The sequence below is a fragment of the Mytilus galloprovincialis genome, chromosome 6 (genome assembly GCF_965363235.1).
Source record: "Mytilus galloprovincialis chromosome 6, xbMytGall1.hap1.1, whole genome shotgun sequence".
Taxonomy (NCBI): Eukaryota; Metazoa; Mollusca; class Bivalvia; order Mytilida; family Mytilidae; genus Mytilus; species Mytilus galloprovincialis.
The window spans coordinates 32182051-32200455 of record NC_134843.1 but is presented as its reverse complement, the minus strand read 5'-3'; the positions used below and the strand labels follow the sequence as shown (position 1 = coordinate 32200455).

At 29.9% G+C, this 18405-nt stretch overlaps 1 protein-coding gene and 1 long non-coding RNA gene across 2 annotated transcripts; both read right to left on the bottom strand.

Moving 5' to 3' along the window:
* Positions 1-5259: 5259 nt before the first annotated feature.
* LOC143079379 (uncharacterized) lies at positions 5260-8075 on the bottom strand. Its single transcript, XR_012979402.1, has 3 exons — positions 8011-8075; positions 6872-6887; positions 5260-5330 (listed from the first exon to the last, which is right to left on the bottom strand). It is a non-coding gene; the product is annotated as an uncharacterized LOC143079379 (long non-coding RNA).
* Positions 8076-8564: 489 nt separating this feature from the next.
* Positions 8565-17914, bottom strand: LOC143078568 (uncharacterized). The gene is made up of 9 exons (XM_076253426.1): positions 17796-17914; positions 17453-17477; positions 14265-14389; positions 13605-13629; positions 12284-12351; positions 11875-11896; positions 11150-11211; positions 8722-8749; positions 8565-8571 (listed from the first exon to the last, which is right to left on the bottom strand). The coding sequence occupies exons 1-9, from the start codon at positions 17824-17826 to the stop codon at positions 8565-8567; spliced, it is 393 nt and encodes a 130-aa protein (XP_076109541.1). The 5' UTR covers positions 17827-17914.
* Positions 17915-18405: the final 491 nt, after the last annotated feature.

Sequence of the window (18405 nt, the reverse complement as noted above, 5' to 3'; positions counted from 1 at the left end):
CATAAATTGCGGACGGAATAGAAGACACCTGTTTATTTTCTGCACATGTAGAAAAAGTTGAAAACTGGGAGTTGAATGACATTATTTTTACTTATTTTAAGATAAATGTTAGAGTGAGACAATTTTTAAGTTACTGAGTAATTTTTGGGGCATAATTTGTTTATTTTTTGTTTGTTTTCCGTCTTTGTTCTTCCGACTGGTAAGTTTTGCACTAGTGGTCAAATTATTCTCTTGGTATCGTCGGATTTCTTATATGAATATAAATCATGTCCTTAAATTTTCAATTGCACAAAATACGAACATTTCAACGTCTTTTTAATTAAACAATTAAATTCACACGTCTTTCATTAACTATTTGTAACCTATTATAAAACTTTACGTTGAGTACTGTGTTTTTCGTTCAAGACTACGGCTTTTTAAAACGATATTGTTGGGTCAATTCAAGTTTCATTTTAATTAATTTGATATCAATAGAAGAAAAATTGTTACATGTTTATTTGTTTATTTGTTTATAATTTTGTTGTGAGGCGTTTTTTCTTTCTGTTGATATCCGAACACGAAATGCCTTCTCCTACGCGTCTAAAACAAAACAAAAACAGTGTTTTAAGTCAGGCTGCACACAGAACAACGTACAGATAACTTGCGTAACTAACGACGAACGTTTTTAATCCCGTATTCCGCTAGAGGCGTGCAATTACGTACACTTCGCCTTAATATAATGTTAGGCTAAAACTATACTATATATTTTATTTCTAGTAAGATAGTATTATCTTGAATTAAAACAAAATGTTAAGTCTCAAATAACAGTATTTATTGGAATTAAATAAAATTTGATAAAATATGATAGTTGACCAATACATGTTTAAAATGCTTAATTGGAATTGTACTGAAAAGAAATCACTTTTTGACAAACACTGATGATTATCTTACCTTTTACAGGCGTCTTCATTGATTCATATAGCTGAAACTTATTATCCCTGGGCTTCGTATCTTTCATTTCCCTGTTATCAAGCGTGTGTACAAAATTATACATGTTTTTTTTTCTTCAATAATATCTATACCAATACACTATTTGTTATATAAACTTTTGATTACAGGCCATCCGAAAAATTTCAAATTGTGATACAAGCAGTGGTCTTAGTCGGTAAATAGTACAGAGAATTCATCGGAAACATAAATACACCAAAACAGGACAAATTAGATAGATCTTGCCGATTAAAAAAAACCAACAATAAATCAAATCTTAATTTTTAAGTCATACAAACAAAACTGTTCCTATTTTCTATTTCATGTATTGTTAAAAAATCAAACATGTCATCCGTTAGTAGTATCCGTTTTGCAAACGTTGGAATCAGTCGCTTGAAATGCATAATAAACATGTAACTAAAAGAACTAGACAAGAAATTTGTTTTTGTCCCGGCCGATAAAGATGCTAATAATATTATTATTGTTTGAGGTAAATTTTACATTGAGGTTCTGAAAAAAAATATCACCAATTCACCAACATTCCAACTGACTCCATTTTCACAAAACGACATCTGTAACAAACATAAACTTTTAGCTACCGCTTTACAAGCTGAGCCAAATACAATGAAAGTCCCAACTATGTACTGGCTTCCGAAGCTACACAAAACACCTTACAAATATAGATTTATTTCGTCTTCAAGCCATTGTTCCACTACTAAATTGTCTATTTTTCTTACAAGCATACTTGGTACAATTAAAAACCTGATAATAAATTGTTCAAATAAGGCCTTCGAAAATAGTTGAATTAATTACTTTTGGAGTGTCAAGAACTCGTTGGAAGTACTTGATAAATTGCATGCTTATATTGGTGATTTTAAATCTGTTCAAAGTTTTGATTTTTCTACCCTGTATACCACATTGCCTAACATTCTCAGTAAAAAAAAATTCACACACCTAATTAAATGGGCATTTAAAAAGTCAGAATGTGAATATATATGTTTAAACTCTTTTAGGTCATTTTTTAGTAGCAATAAACAAACAAACTATGTCAATTGTACATGCTTTGATACTATATATGCCCTTAAATTTTTATTAGATAACATTTTTGTTCGCTTTGGGGATTCCGTATATCGTCAGATTATCGGAATTCCAATGGGGACTAACTGTGCACCACTTATTGTGGACCTGTTTTTGTATTGCTATGAGTTACAATTTATGACAAAAATAAGCAAAGACCCATCGAAACAACATCTTATAAACAAATTAAATAATACTTTTAGATATTTGGATGATATTTTGGCTCTCAATAATGACGACTTCAGTATGTATATTATAGAAAGTTATCCTGTTGAACTTACTTTAAATAAAGCTAAGACTAACAATGACCACTGCCCTTTCCTCGATCTTGATATCTATATCACTAACGGAAAGCTGAATACTAAAATTTATGATAAAAGAGATGATTTTTCATTTCCTATCGTTAATTATCCATTTTTAGATGGTGACGTTCCCTTGTCACCATCTTACGGTGTTTATATATCTCAACTTGTACGATTCGCTCGTGTATGTAACAATGTTTTAGATTTTAACGAGAGAAATGTATGTACAACTGAAAAATTATTACACCAGGGTTTTCGATATCACAAACTAGTCAAAACATTTACTAAATTTTATCATCGGTATAAGGACATCATTCGTAAATATAGCTCAACATGCAGACTTCTTATACGTTCAGGTATTTCACATCCAATTTTTTATGGAAATATTCTTTATAAAGCACAAAGACAAAGAATAGACTTATTAAGAAGGGATATAGTTACGAGACTGTTGTCAGGTCATTAAAGATTGCATATTTTGGCGTTAATATTGATTTACTTATAGGGTCTTTGCATCGGAACTAAACTCATTTATTCAAAAACCATTTGTTGGCATGACACGGGTTATGTTCTTCTCATATATGTTATGATGGTATGATACTAAACCCCTAACGGGAAGGATTGTGCCTGATGTTCATATGATGAAATCATAATCTTTCAGTCAGTTTAATTGAAGTCTGGAGCTGGCATGTTAGTTAACTGCTAGTAGTCTGTTGTTATTTATGTATTATTGTCATTTTGTTTATTTTCTTTGGTTACATCTTCTGACATCAGACTCGGACTTCTCTTGAACTGAATTTTAATGTGCGTATTGTTATGCGTTTACTTTTCTACATTGGCTAGAGGTACAGAGGGGGGTTGAGATCTCACAAACATGTTTAACCCCGCCGCATTTTTGCGCCTGTCCCAAGTCAGGAGCCTCTGGCCTTTGTTACTCTTGTATTACTTTAATTTTAGTTTCTTGTGTACAATTTGGAAATTAGTATGGCGTTCATTATCACTGAACTAGTATACATTTGTTTAGGGGTCAGTTGAAGGACGCCTCCGGGTGCGGGTATTTCTCGCTACATTGAAGACCTGTTGGTGACCTTCTGCTGTTGTTTTTTTCTATGGTCGGGTTGTTGTCTCTTTGGCACATTCCCCATTTCCATTCTCAATTTTAATATTTGCTGTAAGTAACTGTTTATTAAATGTTTAAACCCTCCGAAACATTTAGGGAAATCTTACCTCATGCATACATAAGATTAAAGGGGGTTTTGTATAATGTTTTAAGTTTTTGGTTTTCAATACTTCTCAATATTTTTTATTTTTTTTTTTTTAAATCGGTGATTTTTTTCCTGTTTTCCTAAATTAAATGCTTGGTACATGTACCTTTCAGTGTGAGAAGTGTTTTGCAGGAAATTAATTTCTGTCTTTTTTTAACTTACATCATGAATAGTTCATATCGATTTTTGTAGTATCATCTTAAACATAAACATGATTAATATCGTTGATTGATTTCTAGCATCGGTATATCACGGAGGATGCAAATCGACTGAGATTGTTACGCATTTACTTACCTGCCTTGGTCTGATTTTGAAGTATTTTCTTAAATTGAAAGAATAAAAAATAAGTACGATCGTTTGCTTATATTTTTTAATATTTATTATGAAAGTTATATTTGAGATAACGTTTCACTTTTAACAGATATGAATTATTGTAAAATATTGAACGACTTCGTTGTATACAGTGTTCATTAGAAAATAAATATTCGTCAGATATGCACGAGGCCAATAGCTACAGAAGTGAATAAAAATACACAATTGAACATTTAACAATAATTTGAATTAAAAAAATGGAAAATGGAAAACATTAAAATCATGTGAAAACCAAAAAACCTTAGACAATTCCTTCAACCAAATGAAAACAACACTTAATAATTGTGATGCCTCCAAAGCGCTTTGCAGTAACAAAAACTTCACCACGAACGTTCATAGCGTAATATTGTCTGTTTGCAGATGATACGACTTCTGCTAAAAATTAAGATCGAATGGTCAACTGTCAAGACTACATAGCTCTTAACATATTCAAAAGTTATACATCCTGGGTTATGATTTTTTGAGGGTATGAACATTCCTTGTGAAGGTAAACCCAAAAAGATATTTCTAATGCAATAAAAGTATCTTTTCCATGTTTAAAGAACTCTCGCAGTATTAATATCTATGTAAAGAAACATACAGGTTTAAGTTGCAATTATAATAGCACTCAGTATATTATCTTAGAATTTATGACAGTGTATGTTATTTGTCACATTTGTTCATAATTAAAATGTAAGTTTGGATCTGTTTTATAATTGCTTTCCAGTGAGTTACATAATAATAAGTAAAGCATTATATATATTTGAATGACAAACTTTGGCATCTGAAATTTAAACATTCCACGTCAACTTGTATATATGTCCATCTGATGAGTTAAGCCTTTTTCATTGATTTTTATAGTTCATTCTTATGTTGTACTGTTATACCACTGTCCCAGGTTAGTGGCAAGTTTGGGATCCCTATAACTTGTTTAACCCCGCCACATTATTTATGTATGTGTCTGTCTTAAATCGGGAGTCTGTTATTCAGTGGTTGTCGTTTTTTTTTTTTGTGTTACATATTTGTTTTTCATTCACTTTTTATCTAAATAAGGCTGTTTGTTTTCTCGTTAGAATTGTTTTACATTGTCATATCGGGGCCTTTTATAGCTGACTTTGCGGTATGGGCTTTGCTCATTGTTGAAGGCCGTACGTTGACCTATAGTTGTAATGTCTGTGTCATTTTGGTCCCTTGTGGACAGTTGTCTCGTTGGCATTCATACCACATCTTCGTTTTATATATATGAAATGTGATTAAGATTTAAGTAAATCAATGCATGCTTAAATAGTAAACATACTTACGACATGCATGCGCCTTCATTGATTCATAAAGTTGGGTATTATTGTCGGATAAGTGTGCCCTTGGTGGTTTTCTGTAAAATTTATTGGTTTTTTTTATCCGAACAAAACATTCATGGACTAGTAATTTTAATCATAAAACCCGCTAAATGGTTTTTTTACAAATAAAGTTCTTTGGTATCAATTTATTATTTTGAGAAAATGTGTTTATTCACACTGCAATTATTACATAATTTCGTTATAAAATTATTTTACCATGGACACTCCAAAAACAAGTACAGAATCATGAGCATATACTCGACATTTGAATATTTAATATATTTCGTGTAAAATAGTTCTCAACCTATTGAGAGGAAATCGATCTTGCTCGAAGCACATGCAATGCCTCCACATACTGTGACAAATCTGGACTGATTATTGTTATTATTTAACACATTATTTATTGCATATTACATATATTTATTTGAATATTGCCGGGTGGTCAACTTCTCAGGTGTGTTGAAATGCATTGACTTTCATACTCATGATTTGAACTATTTGTACTTTGCAAGCGATAAGGGTCAGTTTTATATGTATATCATGGCAATGTGTACCTATGTAATACTTTGATTATCCCGTCATATAGTGATTTATTTTGACAAATATCGTCGTGAGATTCAACTTGTTTACATCTGCCATGACACCGTTCTGTACTTTCACTTTGCGGTCATATTATTATTTGTTTAAGTTTACACTTTATCAATGCAGGTAAATTGCGTATTTATTATGTTTGTGCCTCCCTTTTCATTAACATTGTGTTTATTTATGATAGAACAGGGTTTTCATTGATCTCATTTAAGCATTATATCTAATGCGTAAGGTTATGTAAATTACACCCAAGTTCATACGCCGTATCGAGAAAGGAATTTACTGTCCGTTTAAAAATAGCATTATGTAGAAATGTCTTTTTAGTTTTATTTGCTTTTAAACATAATTTGGACAAGAAGGACAAAGTGAGGACAACTTAATATTGTTTCTTTATTTAAGAATAACGAAATCTGATTGTCTTCTTGAACGTTTCAAGCCAAAAGACGTAAGAAACGTTGCTTTTGATTGGACGATTAGATGTTTACTCTAACGTCATAGTAAGTGCCAAAAGACATAAATAGGAGCCTGTAAAACAACATGTCATTCTGAATCGATCTCTTGAACCGTCAACTACCTCTTATATTGACCACCCGATTTATTGCTTTATCTGTTGAATGATGAATGTGTATTTGATGTTTATTATATTGAAAGAAGAAGTCAAAATACTACTAAAATAAATATCATTGTTATGTTTATTACAAATCTGTTTCTCCACAATGCCGTTGATTCCACTCCTCCTGAATGATGAGTTAAACAGTTTTATAGTAACCCTAGGTTTGTTACAATACCATAGAAATCTAGCTGTCAATAAGTATTTCTGACATAAACTTACTTTCTAAATCATAAACATTACATATTAACGACAAAGGTAACAACGGTAAAAAAGAGAACATTTATATATCATTGTGATACCCAGAAAATTGTAAAATTGATATTCGTGATCAATTTTGCATGACAATTTTCCAATTTAAGTTAAAAGTGTACTTACTCAATTGGTGTCGTAACTAAAAGTTAAAATAAAATATAAAGATACTAATTCATACCTACGCATATAAGTGTATGTTTCCAAATTTAATACTTTTAACTTCTACTACTCTTTATCGTCACTATACAACAACTTGCTGTAATGGAAGCAAGGTTGTTAATGTAGCGAGTATATTCCGACCAAGGTTTTCAAAGTTTCAACCATATTTTGTATTTCCTTGTTCAAGTAATTATTTACGCTGTAAATAGCTGTATTTTGCAGGTTGCTTTATTTTGTGTCTTTTAATTTACAGAAAGTGTTCTAAAAAAAGTTTAGTCAGAGGGTTATGTATGATAAACTTGTTCAACATTTATAAATTATGTACTTTATAAGTCAAATTATATGAACAATTTGTTGTTTTGTGTTTATTGTATGTCTATTTATTTTACGTTCAGATTGAGGGGTTGATCTGTTGCGTTGTTCTCCCATTTATGTTCTCCAATATTTATGTTTTTGTCGTAGCATGTATTTCAACAATGTGTTGTGAGTTTTTTTTTCAAGTTTATAATACTGCAAAAATAACATATAACTGCTATTGCTGTTCCATTCAAAATATACAAATGGTATTTAAGGGAACAGTTAACGATTGCATTCAATCGGTGTCTTATAACCTTAAAATTAAAAATATTTTATATAAAATTTATCATTCTACTTGTTTGCCCAATGGATATCACCATCTTTATATTGCACGCTTTTTATCATATCCGGATTTTTTTTTTACAGCAACGAGGTACAGGTACGAGATAATTTGTATTAACCAAAACTCATACTAAAATGTGTTAAGCTTTTACACAACGTTAGGAAAGTAAACAAAACGATGAAATGATATACTTTGACACAACGTTAGGAACGTAAACAAAAAGATGAAATGGGATACTTTGACACAACGTTAGGAACGTAAACAAAAAGATGAAATGGGATACTTTGACACAACGTTAGGAAAGTAAACAAAAAGATGAAATGGGATACTTTGACACAACGTTGGGAAAGTAAATAAAAAGACGAAATGGGATACTTTGACACAATGTTAGGAAAGTAAACAAAAAGATGAAATGGGATACTTTGACACAATGTTAGGAAAGTAAACAAAATGGAATACTTACCTTTTGTTTCTGTACTCATTTCCTCGTATGAATTTGTATCAATAATGTGTTTTGAATTTGTTCTACAAAGAAAATAAATACTTGATTGGTGTCTGTTTAATGTCCAATAATAATCAATTAAATGGAAAGTTTATAAGATTACTTGTTTTTGCATATTTGCATTGATGAGAGTGACGATGAAAATTCCTTCCAACATGATGACTTACACATGTCAGATACGGTTACAAAATGTCATAAAAACAGGTAACTTACGGACAGATTTTAAAGGGATTTTTCTTTGTGCAGAAACGTTATCTTTTCTAATTTCATGGTTTTTCCAAACATTTACTTAAGAAAATATTCAATTGAGTATAATAAAAGGGAACCATGAAAACGTCTGTCGCAAGGTATATTTTCCGTATATCAAATATTCCTTAATTCCTTGAAAGGATTTTTTTTAAAACATGTGGAATTATTATACTAAAAATTGAATCTTTTGTACACATATTATTTTGAAAATGAGAATATATTTTGATTAACTATTTTTTAATAAAACAATTTTGCAGATTCAAAGCTCATTTCCTACAAATAAAAACAAATAAAATGGTAAGTTTCTAATAATGTATCCTTATTTGAAAATATTTTTTCCGTTAATCATCATGATTTATTTACATACGAAATTAAATAGGAGGTCAGAACTATTTACCAACAATGCAGAAATAAAGAAATTACCTGCTAGTAGATTGAACAGTGGAATGATCTGCAATATACAAAATAAAAACATTGGTGCCATATTTGATGATTATATACTTGCCTTCTTACTTACAGTAATGTTAGTAATATATAATGTCTACGATACAATTTATACACTAATTAAACTATTTGCCTAAACTGGAAACTGAAAATCACAAAAATACTGAATTCCGAGGAAAATTCAAAATGGAAAGTTCCTAACCAAATGGCAAAATCAAAGGATAAATAAAAGCAACAGTAGTAAACCGCTGTTCAAAAATCGTAAATCTATGGAAAAAAGCAAAATTGGGGAAAACAAACTAAAACTGAGGGAAACGCATTGAATATAAGAGGAGAACAAGGATAAAACACAACAAATGAATGAAAAACATCTGTCATATTCCGGACTAGGTACAGGCATTTTCAAATGTAGAAAATGGTGGATCAAACCTGATTTTATAGCGATAAAACCAGGATTGGACCTGGTTGTATAGCACACTGTTATGACAGTCGCATCATTTTCCATTATCTTTATAACGATGCGTGAACAAAACAGGCTTCTTTTTTAAAAGGAGTAGGTCCGGTAAGGGCCGATTTTGGCCTCAAAATTCAGGTTCATCTAACGAAAGATTTTGGACACTTTTTAAACACTTAAGTGTCTATTTCAATTGATTCAATTAGTATATGTGAAAGATTTTAGCTGATTAAGTCATTAAAAACCCTCCGATTCAAGCAAAAATATGAAAAATCTATCAAATATGCAAAAAATCGTCAATTTTTAGATAGTTTTTGTCAAAAACGAAAGTGGCCGCATCCGTGTTCATCCTCAATCTTTATATATGTCATGTATTATCATTAAATACAACTTACATTTCAATATTATGAATGAACACAAATGCGGCCACTTTCATTTGAGACGGAAACCGTCTAAAATTTAACCAAAATGCTAAATTTGTGTTTGTGAAGATTTCAGTAATTTAGCATGACTTAATGATGTAAGTACCCAATATATGTGCATTGTATTGTCAAAAACAGACCATATTTGTGAAGCAGAAGCATTCTTCTTTCAAATAAATAGCTAAAGGATGACATTTTCACAATTTTGCAAAACTGCTATATTTTGGGGCCAAAATGGGGTCTTACTGAACCTACTCCTTTGTAAAATAGTCAAAATATGGTTACAATAGTCATCACTGTGTATTACAATCGCAAGACAAACAAACATATACAAAAAAACACAAAAAGCATCTATCAAATAAAAAAAAACCACATTCTTAGTTTTGCGTGATGGGTGTCAGAAAATGCAAACATCACAAAAAAGAAATTTTGTCGTTCAATGTCTATTCAAAACAAACATAATTGCACATGAAGAATGGTGGTATGCAGGGTTTTAAAATCAAAAGCTATGTTAGAATTAATTACAGAAACAGACCGAGATAACACATTATCCAGCAGTTCTTTAAGAATCAATTTATGGTTAATACTACTAACACGAAATAATTCTGTCGTTTGTCGTTCAAAGTATCTTCAAATTTACGATAGAACAATAACATACTGACATATAATAGAACAATAACATAATGTCGGGATTCTTAAAAGTACAGAGTCACGTTATAAGAAACAAAGAACAACAAAAAGTCGAATATACAATACACACCAGCAAAAATGAAAGATAATACATACCCATTGACGGGATGTATAAGTACCGAGCCACGTCAAATGAATATTCCATCAAACAGACAAAACAGTAAAAATATTATTAATTATAACTGGAAACTACACTTTCTTGTAGTATGAGGTATATCAGGCTATAAGACCACGTTTAATCCACCATTTTCTGCGTACACGTATGAAAATGTATGTACCAAGTCGAGATATGACAGTTGTTATCCATTCATTTGCATTTGATTTTGACAATCTATTAGAGACATTCAGTTTATTGAATATTCCTCGGAGTCCAGTATTTTTGTGATTTTACTTTTTGTTTTCGCTTCAATTAGAGAGTGCTTGTTCAAGAAAACCTTGTTAAAGTTGAAAAAAGATACATTAAACACTCTTTTCAATATTCTATACGCAATTGATTGACCTGAGCAAGCTATATTGGTATGGTTGCCCAAAAGATCATTCGAAATTATGATAGTTCAGATAAATTTGAGATTATTTTGGCCTATTAACAAATTACTTGAGTTTCAAACCATCGAAGGATACAGGTCATGATTTTTACATGTGTATAGATGATTTTGGGTTGTTAATTTTTACTTTGATTTCCAACATTGACCCGTGAGTATGACGAGCGACTTATATTTATCAACATGCATTTACGCAGAACACACGATATTTATTTTTGACTAACGTAAACACGATAAGTCTTTTAACACATTTGAACGTCGCTGAAAACTTTTTATTATTTTTAGCATGAGTATAATACCTGTCGGGACTTCCTGATTTGTATACACACTTCTCTTCTCTGTGTTGGTTTCATCTAGATTTCTTCAATTACAAAAACATGTTCAAAATAATTCTGAAATGAAACTTTTTCATTCCGAAGTCCTGATTGCAAATGGTTAATAGCTTTTAATCTATACATTTTTTACCAAGGCTTATCATGGATCACTTTCTAAGTATTTATGTAACTGTCATGTTGACATCGATACTGCTAATGGTAATGACTGGAGTATTTAATAATGCATACTAGTATTTGTTTCGAAGTACTTTTTTATTTGCTTCATTCAGCTCATTTCCTGCTCGTAATTTTTCTCGTTTAAGTTGCTTCATCTTTTTTCTTATTGGCGCCGTATACTGCTGACTATACATTGTGTTTCTTGAAGGCATACGTTGACCTTGTATTGCATACTTCTTTGTCATGCAAACGGGTTGGAGAGATTTATCAATTGCAAATAATCGAATCTTCATTTTTACAATCAATGTTGATGTTTAAATAAGTTATTAACCAAACAAGAACACCGCTTGATTTAAACAAAAAATAAATGGAGATGCGTACATGTAAAACTTGTGCCACTCTAAATGTTAGATGTGCTATACGTTAGACGCAATGCTTATTTATAATATTTGTTTTCTGTCCTCGAAATTAAAAAAAATGTGCATATAATTTGGATATATTTTTGAGAAAAACCTATAAAGCTTGATCCTCACCTTTGTGTTTTGTTCTTCAATTCTATAAAATATAAAGATAATGCATTTGAGTAGATTGGAGGATAAAAGAACGAGATAAGACTGGTAAACATAACTACATTTATTTAACAAATCTAAATTTTCGCGTTACGAAACATTACAACTTACCTTCCTCCTACTATTTAAATAATTTTTGATAGCTGCTATGAATATATACTTTAAATTTGATTATTAAATTGTCATCAAAAATTGTAAACAATATCTATTTAAAAATTTAAAACGGTACAGCGAAATAAGATTTTATGAAAACAAAGACGATAAAAATATAGTATTGTACTTGCAATTTTCCTGAAAAACAAAATCAATTCATATAATAATGCAGGAATAAATTCCGCTTTCAGCTAAAATATTTTAAACAACATTATTTTACCTGATGAAGATGCATCAATGTAATGTGTTCCTTGTGCTATTTCAGGTTCAGCCTCATCATATATTGGCCTATTAAAAAATTGAAAAGTTATGAAACAAATATGTGTATATATTGGTTACAAACGTATTACCAATGTTTTTTAGCTGATCGGTCGGAGCTTATGTTTTAATCTGCATACGGAAGTCTAATTGAAGATGTGTGTGATAAGGATGATTGTCGTTGTAATCGTTGTTGAATTCTAATCACCTATCAGTGTCACCAGACGCATATACAAAAGAACTGAGTGTATATGGGAGATTAACTGGACGCTTCATTGACATCGCAAAACTCATGTCTATAGATGGACTGGTCTTAAATAAGCGAACATCTTTAACCCCTCCCAGTCAAGTGAAATAAATCTAGTAATAATGAGTCCTTGAATAACTTGACTAATAACACTGCTTGTAGGCGTATCTCGTGCGTTTACATTACTGTTCAAAGCAATTAAAAACTTTTGAATTTAGGGAGGTTCATTCGAGCACCACTAAAGAATCTTACATCGATGAGGCGGATGTTTTGTGCATAATTTTGTCTTAGTATTTTGAATGTTTCTTCACGAATGTTTTCATTAATCAATGCTAGTTGCGTTGCATTCTGAAGAACTGTCATTTGTACTATCGTTGATAACAATACTATCATCAAGTTTATCATTAACTTAACATGTATAATGGGTGATAACTCTCAATCCTTTATTGGTGGATTTTTCAGAGATCATTAAAATTGTATGATAAAAAGCAAAATGAGGTTGTTAAATTTGATGTATGCTTATTGTGCTTCTTTGTTACATTTGTTTCTTTTATATTGATTAATATGATAACACAATGTTGACTGCTGTACCCCAATTTTTGACATTTTTACTTATTGTTTTTGCTTGTTTTGTCCATGCATCGTTGTCAATATAAGGACATTTGATGTGACTGTCATACAAGTTAGAAGTTTAGCTAGCTATTAAACCAGGTTCAATCAACCATTTCTTCATACGAAAATGCCTGTTAATTCAGGAATATGCCAGATGTTATCATTTTTGATTTCTGTTTTAAATTTTTCTTGCAGTTCTGTATTCTATTTATTTTTTATTTCAAGAAATAAGGCATGCATCCTGCTTTAAAGGAAAAACTTATAGCTATGGAAGGACAACGATTTAAAAGACTTTTAACTTATAAAACAATATATTCCATTGTGAACGACGAGCGACTATTACATATCTTCAGCTTAAAGCTTTTCATTCTTTATATATCAATATCCTAATGATGATAGCCGTGTTTTAGACTTTTATATTTACCTTGAAGGATTCACATTAACTTCAACTGCAAAAAAATGAAATAAATAAACAATTACAGAGAAGCGTATTCACATATGCAAATTTTTTGTTTAAACTATATATATATATCCTTTTCTAGAATATATTAAAAAATTGGTTCAGTTCTTTTGTTTGTTAGTATTCTCCATTATGATTTGTCTTCAACTATTGTGTTAACTGCAAGCTTGCATTGGGTCTAAAGACTGTTTGCGGAAGCAGAATTATATTATTATGTCATTAATCTTATATTTTTGGAGAAGCCTGCTCCCTGTTAAAAACCTATTGGTATCATTTGGCTGTTTATGCTCTTGGTCGGGTTATTAATTGTCTCCTTAACACATTCAATATTTCTATTCTGAATTTTTTACAATCAGCTAATATTGCTTCGTAATGTTTTCCAAAGGTGTTTACAGATTTAAAAGTAAAACGGAACAATTGCAAATCATAATTCACTTTGAGATGAATTTGCTTCTTATCACAAGTCACGTATGAGTTAAAACAAAAATGGAGAGAAACTATGTTGAGACCTGTTTTCGTATGTTTGCTATACCGTATCTTTCAAATATATCGTCTTGTGTTTTGATTCGTATTAATCTTCAAATTTCATACAAAATCAAATAAAATGAAGTAGAAAATAATTACCAACAGCACTCTGGCGAATAGATTCATATTGTTGGTTTAACGGCAGCTGATAAACATTGTCTCTTGTTGATCTAACTGAAGCATCCCGTGCTGGCTTCAGATACCCCTGGTTTTGGTTCTTCAAACTTTAAATATATAGGTATACTTTTTTAATTCTAACAACTGATTCATAGTTTTCATTCTGTTTTGTGTACTGTTGTTGTCTGTATGTCTTTTTTCTTTTTAGTGATGGCGTTGTCGGTATGTCTTTTTCTTTTTAGTGATGGCGTTGTCTGTATATTTTCGATGTATGATAATGAATGGCCGCATACCCTATGTTTTCCTTTTCCCATTCTAAAGATTATTTCACCGTCAACAGTTTTCAAGGCTATTGGCCTGGTAAATAGTTTTCCAAATCTGTTCATATTTATTTGTTATTGGACACAATTAACAGCAGTACATTTTCGTATTGTTTGATTCGTTTAGTTCATAACTTAACACATTTAATATGTAAAAACAAAATTTACGTACAAAGCGCCATATGAAAGAACTACAACATACAGTACTACCTGTGACTTTATCTTATTCATGGTGGCCATAAAAATTATGTCCACCATGGTGGCCCTATATGTTCATCATACCCCCTGTCGCTTAATTAATACACAAGTTATTAATCAAAAACTAGTCAAGGGTAAAGGGAAATTTTGACTGCATTAAAGTGTTAAAATTATATAACTTACAGGTCATGTGTCTCAGGTAAAATATACATGTATGTGTTTGTGAAATTTAATTAAGAAAATTCAAAAATAAAATAAAATTATATAAATAGTTGAATAAATAGCTGTTTTTTTTTTAATTTGACTCATGACTATTTGTTTTGACATTATACCTTCTAATCAATTTAAGCTATTTTTTACATGTACTTTATGATAAGTGAAGAATAAATGAATATCATCTTCCAAATGCCTGTCTTTTTCTATTGAAAAGTTGTTTCTCAAATTAATTTTCTTAAATCAAAATGATTTATATTTAAATCATAGTAGAACTGGTAGATAGTCTTATCTGCATTCAATACTGTTTTACAAATGTTAAAGATTGTCCTAAGAACTTATTCTAAATAAAATTTAGGCAAATTCCTTATTTCTCTATTGAACATGTTGAATAAATATATTCAAAATATTCATTAATTCAACAAAATTTGATAATATTTGTTTTTTCATATAAACATATGGTATTTAGTTTGTGACAAAAAAAACAAAACAAAAAAACAAAAACACAATTGTAATGGCATGCAAAGAATTAACAATTCTTTAAGAAATTAAACACATTGATTTTTTTTTAGGTTTCTGCCCTCAGTTCTAATAATGACTATTTTATAAGGGAGCCAATATTTTCAACATATTGATGTAATAAAGGTTTAGCATTTCTTTCACTTTTTGTTCTTGGGTAAGAGACAATATTATAGGTAAACAATTTTCAAATAGATTATCTCAAGTTGTTTTGTTAATTTTACAATTAAAAAAGGAGTGGTCTTCATTGTCCAGCAAGTGGCGAAGTTTACATATTCTATCTTTTCTAGGAATTTTATATTGTCCACTATTTTCTATTTCTAAATTATGACCACTAACTCTCTATGTGACACATATGAGTATACAGTTTTACCAAAGTTTTTATTCTTGAATCTATTTTCAAAAATGTTCTTATATTTTTCTTTAAATTGATTTTTCATCAAGGGTTTTAAAGTCTTAATTCATTTAAGTCCCTGAAATTGTTAACTTTATCTAAAAGACCTGGGGTTATGGAAATATTTGCAAATGTATACCAAGAATATGTATCATACCAGTCCAGCACTTCCAATAATATAAATGTACACAGAAAAAAATGATTTAATTAATAGACCATAAAAGTGTAACCATCTATATAAGTGTATTTTGTCAAATTTTGGCTTTTAACTGATCATGACATCATGACAGATATTAGCCAAACTGAAGATGTCATATTTAATAAGTTCACATTTGTTTAAAAAAGGCAAAGCAAGACAGTTTTTTTTTCTTTAAATATTTTTTCAGAAAATAAGTCTCTTCAACATGTCCATATGTTAACTCCTGATTTCAGATTTAAAAAAAAAAAAGATAGAAAAACTAGATTTTTCCTATTAAAACCGTATAATGATATTTGTAGTTTTACTGAATAATAATAAATGTTATAAAAATTTATTATAAGAGGATTGATATTGTCTGATCATTTTATTATGTTAAGAAACAGGCTTGCTAAAAATTACTTCCTTCATGGTTTCTTTAAAAATATCTTTTGCTTGATTATTAGTTATTATTAATGATAATTCATTAAATAATGCAAATAAACGATTAAATACAATGTACATTATTTTTTTTTTACTTTTAAAAAAAAAATAATTAAAGTCTGTTAATTGTCTTTCAAATGCTAGTCAATAACTTTATCTTTGATATTTTTGTCTTTTTGCTTCTCAAGATTCTTACTAAGAAGACATTAAAAGAATAAGAAACAAAATCATACAAAAATTAACAAATAAAAAAATAAAAAAAATAAATTTGAATAAATTTAAAAGACAGAAAAATCAAAAATAATATTAATTAACAAAGACTAAAACAATGTCTTATTCTACATTTTCAAAAAAAGGTGAAATGTCAATTTTGAAAGAAACCTAAGTTACCTGTACAGGTAAATTTTAAAGAAACATACAAGTTGAAAACTTCAACCCTGATTGATTACAACAGGTAACATTATTAGATAAAACATCAACCTATGTTATATGACCCCAATAAATGGCCAACATCTCAAAATTGAATACCCCAATACATGGCCACCATTGGATGTTGACCATGCAAGAGGGTGGACATAATTAAGAGAATGTCACAGGCTGTACTGTAACAGATGTATAGCATGGGTTTGTCGTCGTTCCATGTCTGAAATACTACACATTGTGCACCTCAATACATTTTGACAAAGTTACTAGCTGTAATATATAAACGTATTCAGATGTGGTAGAATTGCCAATGAAAGAAGAACCATTCATTTATCCCGTTTAGAAAAGTTATCATCAATGTGGATCCGATTTTACTATAACATAACTCTTGTGGAAAGATATTTAATTGATCCATCAAAAAATCGATTTAAATATTTTTTCTTCAAACGGGAACGAAGTGTTACGGTGTAAACATATTATTTACCTGTCTTTGTTCTGACGCTGGCGATCTGAAACAAATATTTCAATATGAAATTGCATGCATATAAGTATTTATCTTTATAGCATTTTATCCAAGAAATTCACTCTCGAGGAAAAATATGTATGTAAAGAATTATTGAAGTGAAGTTGTTATCGTTGAATTTCATTTACTAAAGACATTAAGAAATACATATTGCATGAATGTATGTTTATTTGTTAAAATAATGTTCAACATGATGTGTCATGAAATATAAAAGCTATGTCAACTAATCAGACATTATCAAAAACTATTACATGTTCAAAATGAAAATAAAAATATACTGAGAAGACTAAGCAGTAATACTTACAAAACGGTATTAAGATGAAAATAGAAATCATTAATATGATAACGAATGATAGAATTACAGCAACGACGGCAGCAGCTATGAATGCGTCAGACGTTCCACTCTGTTCTACTTTTAATGCAATTTCTGAATAGACGAAAAAAAACTTTTATATTTAAATTTTAAAAGAGGTTTTGAAAAAATGAGCTTCATAGTTGTATCCATTTCCCACCATAAATCACGGTTAACTTTTTATCCCGGTTTTAATATGGTGGAATAGTGAACTTGCTGCTGATCAAATATTATATCAATCAATGAAAAGTAAAGTTTGTCAATGTTGCATTTATTTTCATACTAGTTGCAAAATGGTACAGAGAAGGCATTCAAAGGCATTTATCTTAAAGAGAAATGTGAAGTGATTTTATTTGTTCGTTATTTTTTTTTTTTTATTATTATTTTTCAAGCTGAATTTATGAATGCATAAATCAAGACCAATTACAAATCACTTTTAAGTTCTTCGATAGACAAGATTTTTTTTATTGTTATGTTAGCTGATTATATAATTCAAAAACTATGTTTATCTTTTCGTAGACTTTTGACTGCAATCTCAATATTCCAAACTACTAATTGTTAA

What these genes read in the sequence shown, in the direction of transcription:
- LOC143078568 (XM_076253426.1), bottom strand. Translation starts at nt 17,826, where the DNA reads ATGATTTCTATTTTCATCTTAATACCGTTTT. An exon ending in TTTCATCTTAATACCGTTTT is followed by an intron (nt 17,478 to 17,795) that starts GTAAGTATTACT and finishes TATTTGTTTCAG; the next exon opens with ATCGCCAGCGTCAGAACAAA. An exon ending in TTGAAGAACAAAACACAAAG is followed by an intron (nt 11,212 to 11,874) that starts GTGAGGATCAAG and finishes TTGTAATTGAAG; the next exon opens with AAATCTAGATGAAACCAACA.